A 15,500-nucleotide genomic window follows, 5' to 3' on the forward strand; every position below is an offset into this window, starting at 1 on the left:
GCTTTTGTTGAGTTTTTGCTGTTTTTTGATCATCACGAGTCACTGTGTGACGTTAAATTTGAAGTTTTCAAAAGCCGACATGACGGTTTATACAGGAACACACCGAATACTTAAATACGAATACAATGTACAGAAAGTGAATTTAAGTTTAAACTGATAAAATATTTTGTTGTATTATTAATTCTATCCCAAACATAAGAAATATACTGGCATTATATTTGCTCTATGATCCTGCTAAACTGTTCTTATTTTTGAAATGTTGATCAGGGTTATAGATTGATGTTGAAATGTTTTTTTTAGACTTTCAGAAGTTAACATAGTGCATTCTATTTACATTATGTGAATAAACAGATATGATATTTGTAAATTTATTTACAATACATCCACACAAGGATGGATAATGGTCACGCTTTAAATTGAATTTCTGGATGCCATCTAAAGCTTAATTGAAAATATAAAATCGTTTCAAAAACACTTAATATGTGTACATTTAAATTTGTGAACTTTGCTAAAATGGAAGAATCTTAATACATTGTGAACAATCTTTTCCAACTTTTACAAGAATGTATAAATATCTAATATCATCGATTCTACATTCTACACAAGACTATTTTTCTACTATGCTGTTTAGGGAGAAAGCAAATATATGTGACCTAATTCCACTGATTCTAAGTGATTTTCAATGTCATTAAATATTTCTTGATTAGTATGAAAAATGTTCAGCATAAAATTGATTTTGATGTAAACAAAAAATTGTTCCGAATTCAAAATAGTAGTTTAATCACACTTAAGTAGCTGCATATTCCTGTATAATCAAATCCTGAATAATCTTTTTAAAGATGTTTTTAAAGAAATAATTTTTTTTTAGTGTGATTTAGTAGCAGTTTGGTGTGATTTAGTAGCAGTTAGAGTACAATTCCAGCCTTAGATTCTCATAGATTCTTTTTCAGCCTTAGATTCTCATGCTCCACACAATGGCTCCTTTGGAGATTGTGCAAATGTATTATATATTAATACAATTATCAAATCTCTAAATTCTCATATAAATTATATCCTAGAATCTCTAGATAATTTTTGAGAAATCTGAAAAGGTTTAACTATCATTACTTAAATAATTGATTTTTTGTAGACATCTTTAAGAAAGTCAGATATTGAGCATGGCGTCAGCTTTGTAAAGCAGGTCCTTCAAGACTCGTTAAAGAGAAGTTAAATTTAAAAGTAAAAGTTGCTATTATCTTAAAAAATGAGAAAAAAGATAATTTTAGATAATAATCGAAAAAACATTAAAAACAAAAGTATAGAAAGCAAAGTTTAAGATAAAAAAATGATTGATAGAAAAATATCGTTCAACAAATTAAAAACATTGACTCAAAACTCCGGTTTTTAGTTAATTTCCATACAAAATTAAGAAATTTGGGCCAAATGTCACAATTTTGACCACTTTCACCAAATTCTTTTGAAAACCTTGGTCATTTTCTGTTGTAATCTATTAGACTGAGCACAAAAATGACAAAGACAGTAAACAGAAACGCTAGCAAGTACCGGAATTTGCGACGAAACCCTGTTTTTTTGAAACTTTAATTCAATTTCCATACAAAATGTCAAAATTTGGGCCAAATGTCGCCAAATTCGAGAGTTTCACTAACTTTTCTTGGAACCTGTGGTCAGATCATCTTAAAATGGATATTTGTAATCAATATCTAAATTATTATTTAAGTCATACAAACAACAGAAATATTTCATCAGAAGCAGAGAAATTAGAATGTTTAAATGACATGATTAAATACATTGTGAGTCGAATAAAAAACTAAATTAGACAGAAGTAAAGAGGTATTTTAAAGATAACATCATCAAGCAAAATGTAATTATTAGTTATATGAGATTAATGAAAATATTGAATAGGATATTTATATATCTTAAAGAGATGCTTGGAGGATTTAAGTCGTTAAAGAATAACCATAATTGTAGAAGCTCATAAGAATCAAAGATCTTAGAAATAATTTACATATTTTTATATATGAAATATATTTGCGCTAGAAATTGAATTAAAGATTAGATTTTTATAAAAAAAAAAGTAAAAATTGGAAGTTGCTGAAAAATTAAATATCGTTCTGAATCGATGAATAAACTAACAATATATATAATATAACATATATATAATTTAACATATATATAATATCTCGAAGAATATTAAGAAGAACAGAGATTTAATGATTATAAAAATCTTTTATAAAAATACAAATGTCATAAAAGTGTAAATGATTCTTTTGCGAGATTTTAAAAAGTTTTTTATAGTTGAGAATAAAATATATACAAATGCAATTATAAAGCGTTTTTATTGTCACTTAAACAATATTTTTATGTCAAACTTATAATTATCCAAATGTTCTAAAAGACCCTTTTCACATGATTTATTATTGAACGTAAAAAAAGTGATGGATTTTTTTTCTAAATTCTAAAAAATTTATTGTAGGCGATAGGAATCGTAGATTTTAATTCTACTCTATACAATTTGCATTGGTTTAAAGAATAAGACATGATAAAGCTTCATAATTCAAATGAGAAATTAAAATATTTGGAACTTTAATTTCTTATATTTTTTAATTTCTTTGAAGCGCTAAATAAAATTTTTTTATTGTAATATTTCTATATCATAATAAAATAAGATATACCAATGTAATAGACAGGAATTTCTGACAGGCAAAAGCAAAAAATACAAGACAGTCTTTATCTTAAAGGAGGTGATTGTGTTTATAAAATTCAAAATTATGGAAAAGGTTTATCCAGTTGGTAATTTAACAATAGAATATTTTATAGTTGTTGTAGTGAATCATATTGGTAGAATTTTCGATTTACAAAGAAAGAAAGATGGGAAATTATATAGGAGATATTATGGTTGACTTTTCTAAGATTATAGTAGGTAATACAGTAGGTAATAGAAAATACAATAAAAAGTAAAGGTCTTTTGGAATTGGTTATGAAGAATACTTCCAAAAAGCATCAAGACGAAGATTATGAAAATTTTAAAGACACTATGAGATACTAATGCGTTAAGAAGAGGTAATTGCTAAGATGATTCCCGTCCAAAATCAAGCAGGAGTTATAAATGGAATAATATGCTAAAACTAATTTGGAATGAATCCAAAACTGGTAGAGATATTAGTTCTACAACATTCTTACCTATTGACTCAAATGCAGTACTCGATAGACTTGACTTGCTCATCACTAGATAGACTTGACTTGCTCATGGCAAGTAAAAAAGCTTATAAAAGCGACGAAATTGTTTCAATATGTGAATAATTAAAACGGCATCTTTGATGCGAACTTTTTTTTTTGAAAAGAAAAATAATAACTTTAATGTTATAAAAATATATTTAAAAATGTAAATAATAAATAAATAGCAAATATAAATAGCAAAATATAAATAGCAAAAAAAACACGGATTTAAAAGAAAGTATGCTTATGGAGGTGCTGCATTGCCAAGTTGTTCATTAGACTGCTTACAAGCAAGGGAGCAAAAAAACTGCATCTGCAGCTATTAATGCCGGCAAAGATGCAGCTAAGTAAGTTGGTAAAAAGGCAATAGATGTTGGAAAGACTGCTGTAGTTAGTGCTGGTACAAAATTGATAGATAAAACTGCAGCCAAGATACTCACTCCAAAGTCACAATTTATATTGAAAATATATACTGGAATACCACCAAATGATTGTTAAAAATTCGGTACAACTTCAATAGTGGTGAAGAATGCTGAAATGATTTTTAAAGGATGTGAAGTATTAGAAGTTACAGATACAGAACATGGATATCAGAAAGTAATTATAAATCTATCATAACAAAAAGATGGAAAAAATGAAAGAAGCTTTTGTGAATGATTGTCTCAGATTCGAAGGCTTTGGAGAAATAACTATTTTGTATGGTAAAAAGAAAAGATTTATCCAAAGGCCATCTTTGAAAGGTGAATTTAACAAACATTCAAGTCACATTGAGTTCTACCAGACATTCAGTTACCGACTATGGTATTAATTTTAAAAAACAAAGAATTGAACGTATCTATGGTGACTGTTTCATTCAGATCAAAGTTTAACAACATGGATGAACTTTTATCGACACCAAACATTATACCATCTTAATAAAAAGTTTTTAAAACTAAGAAAGGGTAAAATTGCACAGATGAATCAACTTCATCAAAAAAAATAGACATTAAAGGAATTTGGAAAAAGAGCGAAGAACTTTGTCGAAAATAATTTTGTAAAACTAAGAAACGGTGAAAGTTCTACAGGTGAATCAAGCAGCCAAAATATTGGTGAGTTTGATAGTGAGACATCAATTAAATATGTTGCTGTAAAAGATCAAAACGAAGAAAATTTTTTTAAATATCCAAATAAAAAAAACATAATCTGCTCTGAAGAAATTTACAAAATGTTTTTACAAATGGCTCTGATAAAGTAGAAAAAAAAGAAATAATAAAAAGTAGAAAAAAGAAATGATAAAAATTAGAAAAATGAAATAAACAATATGACCCTGATTTTTTTTTTTTTCAAAAATTAAAATTGCTGCATGCTCTAGCTGAGCGAACGTGTCAGAAGTGGTTTGCACGGTTTAAAAGTGGTGATTTTTGTTTGGAAGACCAAGAGCGACCAGGACAGCCGAAAAAATTTGAAGATGCAGAATTGGCAGCATTACTCGATCAGGATTCTTGTCAAACGCAAGAGGACCTTGCAAAATCGTTAGGAGTTGAACAATCAACAGTTTCCAGACGCCTCAAAGCCATGGGTATGATTCAAAAAATGTCTCATTGGGTTCCACATGAATTGAAAGACAGAGACGTGGAAAGAAGAAAGACCATTTGTGAATTGCTGCTTGAAAGACAGAAAAGAAAGGGATTTTTGCATCGAATCGTTACTGGTGATGAGAAATGGATTTATTACGAGAATTCTAAACGAAAAAAGGCCTGGGTAAAGCCAGGTGAACCAGGTCCATCACAACCCAAACGGAATATTCACTGTGCAAAGGTTATGCTGTGTATATGGTGGGATATGAAAGTTGTGGTGTACCATGACCTTCTGACACCTGGTGAAACTATTAATGGAGAACGTTATCGACAACAATTAATGCATTTGAAGCAAGCTTTGGTCATAAAACGACCAGATTGGGGTAACAGACATGATAAACTCATTTTTCAGCATGATAACGCTCGACCACATGTCGCAAAACCTGTCAAAAACTATTTGGAAAATGTCGGATGGGAAGTGTTACCCAACCCGCCGTATTCTCCGGACATTGCTCCTTCTGACTACTACTTGTTCGATTGCATGAATAACGATTTGATTGGACAGCGCTTCACTTCTTCAGAAAATATCGAAAAATGGGTCTCTGATTGGATCACTTCTAAGGATGAAGCATTTTTTCGACACGGAATTCGTAAATTGCCGGAAAGATGGGCAAAAGTAGTGACTAGCGATGGACACTATTTTCATTAATGTATTCATCCATTTAGCTTTTGAAATAAACCTTCAATTTTTAATTAAAAACCGCACGAATTAATTCCTAGACCAAATATCATATTTGTATTGAATTAGAATTAGATATAAAATGGGACGAGGAAAACATTGCACAGCGATAGAAAGAAAACTTATTAGAAGAAAGACAAGGAAAAACTTACAGGGAAATTTCAGTTACGATGGGATGTTCTCAAAATAAAGTTACAAATGCCTTAAAACCAGAAAAATCACGTGAGAATAGAGGAAGACCACGCAAAACGTGTCAGCGTACGGATGATCACATTACAATTATTTCAAAAAAAGACCCATTCAAGCCAGCAACAAAAATTTTTAATGAAATTAATGAAAATATTAGTGTTTGGACAGTTAGAAGAAGGCTTTTAGAAAGTAAGTTGCCAGCTCGAATTCCGAGGAAAGTAACATTACTGCATAAATCATATTGCTTGGCGGGGACCAGATATGACCAAAAAATGGCGTAATATTTTGTGGAGTGATGAAACTAAGATTAATTTATTTAATTCTGATGGAAAACAGTATGTAAGAAGACCATCAAAGCAAGAACTTTCACTTCGCTTCACTGCGAAAACAGTGAAACACGGCGGAGGAAATATAATGGTGTGGGGTTGCTTTTCCTGGTACGGTGTGGGGCCACTTTTTTGGATCAAAGATATTATGACCCAATATACATACGTAGACATACTAAATAATGTCATGTTGCCATTTGCCGAAGAAAATATCCCGATAATTTGGCATTTCCAACAGGACTGCGACCCAAAACATACATCCAAAGCTGCGAAAGAGTGGTTTACGACCAATAATGTAAAAGTTTTAGAATGGCCACCTCAGTCACCGGATCTAAATCCTATTGAAAATTTATGGAGGCAGTTAAAACTTAAAATTTCTGGACAAAATCCAAAAAATAGAAATGAACTGTGGATGATGCTCCAGGAGGCTTGGTACAGCATTCCTGTAGAAGTTTGCAGAAAACTAGTGGATTCAATACCGTCAAGATGCACGGAAGTATTAAAAAATAAAGGGTATGCAACAAAATATTAATAATTTGCAACCCTATTGACTTCCATCTACATTTTTTATCTTACACCTATTATTTTGCTCGGTGTGGAATTTATTTTTTTTAAATTAAAACATATTATATATATTTAATAACTTAATTTTTATTAATTTCTGTTTATTTATGTAATAAAATAAAAGTCCTAATAAAAATTCAAATTTTTATTTTATTTGTTTCAAAGATATTCTCGTATTTGTTAATTTTTTGGTTCGCACCTATTATTTTGCTTGCCACTGTATATGAGATAAAACTTGAGCTTTCCAGAGTGACATTTTTAAAATAGTTATAGCCTGTTAAGGGGCTGTGTGATGGGATTGAGGTCATTATTGGGAAAAAAAAAAAAAATCCATGTATAAAAAGATAATGACCGATGATTTGCTTAATCTTGAAGTGAATGTAATGCATGTTACTCCTTTGGGAAAAATTGACGATAAATCTTGACATTTACTTCCGAACCTCTAAAAAGCTTAATATAGCAAATAATTAAGGCTAGCGTGGGCGCTATCGTCAGGCTGCGACTTTTTTTATCGTTATTATTATCGTTATTATTGTTATTATTATCGTTATTATCGTCAGGCTGCGACTTTTTTTTGAAGAACAAATTTAAAAACTCCTATAAAAAAAAGTCATCAATACAAACTCAATTCATTTTATTAATTTTTTTTCTTCGTATTAATGCTTATATAAACCTTAATTTCAATTTAAGGTTAAGGCATAGTTTTTTTGTTTTTTTTTAATATCTTAGGAACATTTTTTATTGTTGAAAAAAATTATATTTCGATCTTTGCCATAAAATAGAGTTCAGCTAATGCCACGGCAGTTGCCACAACAATAGAAAAGATAACACGCATGCTTAAATCTTCTGAAAAAGCGTATTGCGAAGAAAAATATGCGAACGCAAACGAAGCAACTACAGATAAAAGAAAGTTTACAATACTCATGACTTGCTGTCCCGTTGTTCGAATTGCCGTGCCGATTTCTTGGGCGAGATTTTCTCTTTTGGTTTTAACGTTTTGCACCATTTTATTGTACTCACGTTGGTTTTGTTCGCGGGATAACCGTTCTAAACGGCTTATTAACTCGGGCGAACGAATAGGTTCAGGTATATTTTCAACAAATACTTTTGATGTTTTAACTAAATCATGCAAATCGATGAAGTTTTTGTTCGTACTTGAGCATTTGAATGTGCTATAGAATTGATGGGCATCTGTGAGAACCTCATATGGCATTGATTGCTTATCGCTGTTCGTCTGAGATAACGCGATTTTAATTTTAGTTTTTAGAGCAGTCGTCGCGTTGTTATCGTTTTGTAAAGTTTTAAGAAACGATATAATTTCTTTCGATAGGAAAATTCTCGTTTCAACACCTGCCATTATTGAAGTTATTATTTATCTAAAAAATAATTTATGCAAAACAAATAAATTATATAAAAATTGTCGACCTATAAAACTATGGTTTACATTTTAACCAATCGAAATAAAGATCTCTGCAAAAGGTTTTCCCCTGAATTTTTCTAAACACTTTCACATTTAATTATGAAAATAATCTTAAATTCCTGTGTAATATAAAAACTTTTAAAGCTGAGTTTTTATTGATATGAAAATATACAAAAGAATCCATTCTATTTAAAAAGCTTAAAGATTTCCTTATAACGCTTTTTCTTGTAAATGGCTCTAACCAATTCCTCTCTGTGCGTTACTTAACCCTTAGACAAAAAATTCAGCTCCCTGTTTTAGAATTGGTCTTAAAAAACGATCGTCACAAGATCTTCATCAGGCTGTTACAAATTATAAAAATATCGCACAACCGTCAGCTGCGTAATCGCTTTTTAAACATATTGAGTGTCACTTGTGATTCATTTTTAACACAATCGTAAAGATAATTCAATTTTGTTATTGCTAACCAATCTAAAAAAAAATGATAAAAATAAAACAATATATATATACAATATAAAATATATAAAAAATATAAAACTTGAAAAAAACAACTAATAAACATCAAAATAAAATAAAATAGAAATCCGGACGCAATAGTAAAAAGTTTTGTTGTTAAGATTGACTCATCGTCTTTCTTCACGTTAACATTTCATTAAAAGCATTAAAAAAATAATATGTATGAAATTAAAATTTACCTAAAGAATAATAAACAAAACTTAGAAAACAATAAATTAAAGTTTCCTCATCGAGAATCTAACTACAAAAATGTTGGCGGGTGCAGATTCTTAAAGAGAAAAATTCCGAATCAGTTTAAAAGACAAAGAAAATATTCATTTGAAAAATTAACAAAATTAACTTAACATATTGTGAACTTTCAAGAAAAAGAATTTTTATTCAGAACAAAAATCGGGGTAATTTTTGGGTGTTTTTTTTTTAAATCAGTTACAGCGAGCGAATATAATTATTATAACACTAATTAGTAGTAAAAACGAAAGTCAAGTTATTCGCTAGAATGGAAACTTCATTCTTATAAAAAAAACTTTCCCGATCTTAAAAGAATTTTTGAAATGCTCGAACAGTTTAATTTCAACCGTTCGCTGAGTTCTTACCCGATGAAGAATATTAATGGAACTGCATCGCGCAAGATATCGGCTTTAAACACTTTAAATATAGCAACGCCAGCCAAGTTAGTAATGTACGTAACGTACGGTGCAATTTTTACTATGGGAATAGCAGGGAACATGGGGATATTGTATACATTTGCTAAACGCAAACAACGGTTGAAAAGCTACGATGTGTACGTAGTATCTTTAGTAATAGCTGATTTACTATCGGCAATTTTTTTACCTATGGTTTCAGTGCAAGACTATCTTACCGATGGAAACGGATGGCACCTTTTAGGGGTATTCGGTTGCAAAGTTTTTGTTCCGATGAATCACTTAACAATGATGGTCTCAACCCACATGATGGTTATCATCGCAGTGTCTAGATTAAGGTAAAAATTTACTAGTCTTAAATTTTATTCATTATCTAGAAATACTCCCAACGTGTTTTAAAACTAGTGCAAAATTAATTGTCTTTATAGAGTTTTAAGCCGAACTACGACGGTATCTCACTATCGCGTAAGCGCCGTCTGGAAAACACTTGTGATCTGGTCAATCTCTACCGCTTCAGTGGCACCCTATTGCAACGCACTTAAGATTGACCAATATGATAACTCGTGTTATGATGAGTGGCCGTCTAAAAAAATGAAGTTTGCTTACTTTGCAACGCATCAGGTAATAACGTGTTTCATCCCGGCCATCACTCTAACGGTTGTTTATGGGACTTCAATATACAAGTTGAAAAAAATGAAAATCCCTGGGGAAAACAAACGCTCGTTCTTGCGCAGAAAACAAAAGAACAAATCAATCATGATCATGTTCGGAAGTATAGCAGCCATTTTTTTTGTTCTCACAACACCTTATACGATCGCTTTCACAGTGATAGCTATCCATGCCAACTATTACTACCCAATTTATAAATCTAACAGAGTGCTCTATCAACGTGTCATTGAAGGTTTATATTCTCTTAACGCGTGCAGTGCTGCTGTCAACCCCTTCGTGTACGCGTACATGCACAAGGACATAAAAAGAAAAATGGCAAGAAATGCTGCGCGAATCTCCTCAGTATTGAGAAGTTCAGTATATAAAGATCCAAAAGATATTTCCTATGCACTCCGAAAAACAAAGCTGACTAACCAAGAGAAAAAAGAGGAAAAAGTACCTTACCGAAAAACCGGTGTCGACGAATCAGTTTCTTTAGTTCCTTGACGATTTACAAGTTGCTGTTGTTTTGTTTTTTTTTTAAATTGAGAAGCTTCCTTTTTTATGTTTTATAAAAATATTTTCTTTCAAACTTTTTAGCAGCTTTTTAATACCTGTTTTGTTCTCTTTGATTACAGTTTGTTAAGCTTTCGTTGAATTTGAGAGCCTCAAAAAAGAAATTTCAGAATATTAAAATCAAAAATAGAACAGCAGCAACAAAACTTTAAATTATTTTTCAAAAGAAAATTAAAGAAAGTGAGTGGTGGGCAAGACCAATGGTGGACAAGACCAAATTATGTAGATTTTTTTGATCAAAATTTCTGCTGTTAACAAAGATAAGAAACACAAGCAAAATAAACAGGGACCCAGTCAAAATAAAAAAACATCTTAATTGTAATTGTGTTCATAACACTTGTTGTGTATTTAGAGCAGTTCTAATTCATTAGGCAATAAAAGTGTGCTAAGTGATATCAGTAAAGTGATAACTCTGTATAAAATTCATGAAAATTATACAAAAAAAGTATACTTGTGATGAATTTTAGTAATTTTCACTGAGTATTTTAGTTGCAGCAAGTTATTACACCATAAAATATATTCAATATATAAACAATATATGGTTAATGTACCATTATTATACTGCAGTAGCTGAACTCTGCATGAATTAAATCTCAAAGATTTATGATCTAATGCTGCCCTTTAAAAATTTTAGTTTTTTTTTTTTAGGTCTTTATGTATGAAAAGCTTAAAGTTCAGAATGTTTTTAGAAATATTTTAAATTTTTTCAAAATATTCCTAAACTTCTGAAGTATTTTTAGAATTCTTATTCAAGCATGAAAATTTATAATAAATGAAAACTTAATAAAAGTGGTTATTTAGCATATTCCCGACAAGATTTTTAACCATTGAATTTAAGTAAATGAGGGTTAGATCTGAAAAAGTCCTTAATTTTTCTATTTGTTATTTTAGGTTATCGAGCAATTTAAATTGAAAGAAAAAAACTTGTCCTTTGATACTGCTACCATGATTTTGAAACTATGATAAAATATAAAAATCATTTTAAACAACGTTGTAGTCTCAGATTGACAAACAAGTTTAAGAATAATTTTATCAAAGAAACTTGAAAATATTTTATAAGTAACTTAAGTTATCTAATCAACATCAAAACCTTTTCTTTTGCAAAGATTTTGCACTAAAACTTATAATAAGTAACGAAAGATAAAGACTAAAGTTAAAGTTAACAGTTCACATTTTTAAGTTATTTCTTGCAGTAACATTTTTGTCTTTTAAATGTATTGCTTAAAATTTTATAAGTAACTTAAGTTATCTAATCAACATCAAAACTTTTTCTTTTGCAAAGATTTTGCACTGAAACTTTTAATAAACAACTAAAAATAAAGACTAAAATTAATGGTAACAGTTCACATTTTTAAGTTGTTTTTTGTAGCAATATTTTTGTCTTTTAAATGAAAACTTTATTGCTTAAAAACACTTAACAGTTTTTACTTTAACTTAATAAAACTTAAGAGAAACATACAAAAAATATTTTATCAATATATAAATATTTTGTTAATGCTACCAGAGTAATAGGCAGCCCTATGCCGTTACTTACAATGTAGCATTTTTGTCAACCAAAATAATCAATCTTCTGCCAAGATTTTGACAGTTTTTCAATTTTATTTATTTCATATTCACTTATGTTAAATTCAAGGTCAGTAAATACATTTAAAGCATTTAACTTGCATGTTAAAGCAGCAGAAATATAAAAAAATATATATAAAATGGAAGACAAAGTACCAACAGTAAGATTAATCACAGAAATAAAAGTTATCAAGCAGATACAATTTTAACACCCTTCACTTATCAACCAGATATAATTTTAGCAAACACTCTCTGAAATAAAAAAAAAAAAAGACAAGAAGAAAAAAAATTTGTGAACAATATTGATAACCCCCAAGAAAATAAATTTTAAATCCCTGTCAATGAAATCTAGATTTTAAATGACGATCAGTTCAAGCTGACACATCAAGTCTTGTTAGATGGAAATTTTGCCACTTTTAAAGAAAATGAGAACATCAAAATATTCCACATGATAAAAGCTGTCATCAAAATGAGATATCAGAATTAGTTATTAAGCTTATTTCCAACTTACTAGCACACCTGATCATATTACAGTTTTGATGGAAGTATGAAAATCAATGCATAAAAGAAAAAATGTTTTTTTAATAGATATTTTTTTGAGTTTTGCATGAACATATAAAATAGGAACCAATTACCAATAGACAACTGGATTATTATTAGATCACAATTCATATTGTTTTTACAGTACAAATTATTGCTTATTTTTTACAGTATAAACTATTGCTAAACTTGTAAATAACATTTTTCATACTAACTTAAAAAATTACATATTTAAAATAATAACTTTTAAAGTATATTTTTAAAAATTTGCTTAGCTATGTAAAAAAAAAACTCTAAGAATTTTTGCAGAAAAAATATGTAAAAGTGGTAATAGCTTGCTGATCAATTAGAAAAAAGAAAATACCTTTTATTGAGAGTAATTCATCTGCAACCAACTACTTAACAGAGAAAACCTAACAGAACCATCTTCTGGAAATTCTAAGGCCAAACTTTTAACAGTATTACGAGTGTTAGTTCGGATTCTTTGTTAAGATGGTTTTCTTAAGGACACAAGTTGTATTTCATACCGCAATCTACAATCTTGTTTTTCAGAGTATTAGAAGGGATTTTTTGCTATGCATTTCTTGATTGTTCTTATTAATTATTTTTTTTTGTGTGTGATGATTGCTCCTGCATTTTAATCTTGTAGTTAAATAATAACACCTCTTAACTCTAAATATTTGATCTTTCATATAACGCAGATTAATACAATAGAAAATTAAATGGTGGTCAATAACGCAACGATTATAATATTTCTCATGAGAGATGATAACGTATAATATGTATATTTATAACATGTAGCTTTCTCGAAGCGAACACTACGTTGCAATTCACTAATTCACAAAGCGAACACAACGTTGCAAATCTTCTCTTTTCTCATAAAAACTCTTTTCTACAAAAGTTTTGAGTTCCATTTTTACTTCGAAAAAATACCTCAAATACGGTCATAAAAAAAACTGCTCAAACTATATTTACGAGATTTCAAGGGTACTAAATCAATTTCCACTTTATGTTATTGCTTTCGCGCAGTGTAAGTACACTCCTCCTAGATCCTTAGAGGTCACAAACAAGAGCAACGACGTTCGAAGTACTTAAAGGGCATCCGTCGTCTTCGATTGCTCTTACGCAGGGGCACTTCGGTTTCTCGGGCCTCGCTGCCAGTCTCCAGATGATTGCGTCATCGCTTCCAGCTGTGTTTTCCTCCATGTTTTCTCCGCATCTTACACAATTATCACCAACATCTATTTTCACATCTGCCATATCACTTACTCGGCGTTGCTGCGTTTTGCTTCTCGGTCTAATGTGCTTTATGCGGCGCGGTATCCCGTCCACCTTTATCACTTGCTTCGATACATCCCGATATCTCGATACATCTTCAATACCCCATTTTGTCATATCGTGCCTAGGTTGGTTTAAGTCACACATTCTTCCCAAGCCGAATGTTTCCGGTCCTTTCGTAAACAATGATCAATCAATCCTTTGGTCCTTTGACCCTTTTGATATAGTTATGCATTTTACTCATCGAACCCGTTCCTTCTTTGTCAATTGACACATTGTACTAGTAGACAACTGTTTATATTTCCTTCGAATGGTCGGAAATCTACTAAGATAACTTCATTACGTACTTTAGTACCATTAACCTCAAGAGTTACGACTGTTGATCCAATGCATTTATACCTTTCCTTCAAATGTTACAACCTTTGGAGAGTTCAGGCATTTACGTTGATTCTTGGATAGGAAATTTTGATATAAGATTGTCCTTGAACTTCCTGTGTCTATCGTAACTGTTGCTATCATACCATCAACTTTTAAATAAACAATAGGTTATGCGCTGATTTCAACGTTGTTCAGGAAATAGGTAGCGCAGATTCCTCTCTATTGCACTCGTTTCCCTGCAACTTCAAACATTTAAGTGGAACGTCTCCTTCAATACCACATTTAAAACATCGAGAGATCTTCGGAAATGAATTCTTTGCAAGTGAACAGTTCTTTGCAATGTTCAAACTTTTGCAGTTGTAACACACTACAGGAGTTTTTGTAGTATGGTGTCGAGACACAGCACCAACAGCATTACTTTCAGTCACATTTACACGGTTCAACGCAGCTCTTACTTTAAACAACAGAATATTAATCGGATCCAACATGGCTCTAAACCTTGATGATAAAACTTCTGGCAAATCTACGACTAACGTCAAACGCACAGACTATTCTGACAATTTAGCAATGTAGGCCAATCGTCTTTAGCCAGCCAAAGACACGTCAGCTTTTTCTCCATCACTTAATATTCGTTTTGTGAATATTTCGTATGCAGTGTAGGCATCTACAAAAAATACTAATAACACACGCTCGACTTCTTTTGCATCTCTTTTTTTTTTTTCGCGCTCAAAGCATCATATACTGAATATGCAGCTTTTCTGAGAAAAAGTAGTTCAATTGTACCCAAACCGTAGCTTCCGAAGTGCCATCATACGTTTCAAACATATCAAACAACTTCATACTTGGTTCCATGGCCAGGCTAGCTTGTAGTTTTCTCGCAGCGCATCGATAAGATGACAACAGTTTCCCCTTCTTTTATACCGGACAACACCCATCAAAAACGTCATAAAAACCAACACATATTTACAATTAACACACACTTACTTATTAGTTTTGTAATAACTATCAAAATTATTAATTTCGTAACGCCATTTTAGCGTTCTAGCAATTTTTAAAACGGATTACCATAATCTTGGTTAAAATTGCTGTTAGAAACAATGTTGGAAAAATGAGTTTCTTGTGTGTTCAATTTTTTTAATATCTGATTCATTGAATGATTTAAGCATTGATAACTTAAACTGATCTATTAATTTGCACAGTGTTTAAGGTCAAAGCTTTATGATCGTTGGCAGGCTTTATACAGCCAACAACCATTTTTTGCGTTGTATAGAAAAATATGCGACACTTTCACTTTTATACTTTTAAAATCTTTTTTATATGTTCGTGAATACTTTTTATGTATGTACCCTT

The 15,500-nt window shown here is 30.6% G+C and overlaps 2 protein-coding genes across 4 annotated transcripts; one reads left to right on the forward strand and one right to left on the reverse strand.

The window, feature by feature from the left end:
- Positions 1-7,209: 7,209 nt before the first annotated feature.
- LOC145185586 (vacuolar ATPase assembly protein VMA12-like) lies at positions 7,210-14,854 on the reverse strand. Of its 3 annotated transcripts, none has more exons than XM_090098455.1 (3): positions 12,859-14,854; positions 10,281-10,482; positions 7,210-8,481 (listed from the first exon to the last, which is right to left on the reverse strand). In XM_090098455.1, the coding sequence occupies exon 3, from the start codon at positions 7,945-7,947 to the stop codon at positions 7,345-7,347; it is 603 nt and encodes a 200-aa protein (XP_089954581.1). In that variant the 5' UTR covers positions 7,948-8,481; positions 10,281-10,482; positions 12,859-14,854; the 3' UTR covers positions 7,210-7,344. The 3 variants fall into 3 exon arrangements, 2 of the variants coding, with proteins under 2 accessions (XP_089954581.1, XP_089954582.1); XR_016455858.1 differs by lacking the exon at positions 7,210-8,481 and adding an exon at positions 9,120-9,495 and having other exon boundaries at positions 9,774-10,482; XM_090098456.1 differs by lacking the exon at positions 10,281-10,482.
- Positions 9,078-10,356, forward strand: LOC145185583 (neuropeptides B/W receptor type 1-like). Its single transcript, XM_080061532.2, has 2 exons — positions 9,078-9,505; positions 9,596-10,356. The coding sequence occupies exons 1-2, from the start codon at positions 9,078-9,080 to the stop codon at positions 10,320-10,322; spliced, it is 1,155 nt and encodes a 384-aa protein (XP_079917658.2). The 3' UTR covers positions 10,323-10,356.
- Positions 14,855-15,500: the final 646 nt, after the last annotated feature.

This window comes from Hydra viridissima, unplaced genomic scaffold (assembly GCF_058129835.1).
Source record: "Hydra viridissima isolate aposymbiotic clone 2 unplaced genomic scaffold, HvirCarnegie_v1 scaffold_9, whole genome shotgun sequence".
Classification (NCBI taxonomy): domain Eukaryota; kingdom Metazoa; phylum Cnidaria; class Hydrozoa; order Anthoathecata; family Hydridae; genus Hydra; species Hydra viridissima.

Bases quoted from the DNA above. Each gene is read 5' to 3' on its own strand.
- LOC145185586 (XM_090098456.1), bottom strand. From the start codon at position 7,947: ATGGCAGGTGTTGAAACGAGAATTTTCCTATCGAAAGAAATTATATCG.
- LOC145185583 (XM_080061532.2), top strand. From the start codon at position 9,078: ATGCTCGAACAGTTTAATTTCAACCGTTCGCTGAGTTCTTACCCGATG. The intron at 9,506-9,595 runs GTAAAAATTTAC...TTGTCTTTATAG, and splicing joins ATCGCAGTGTCTAGATTAAG to AGTTTTAAGCCGAACTACGA.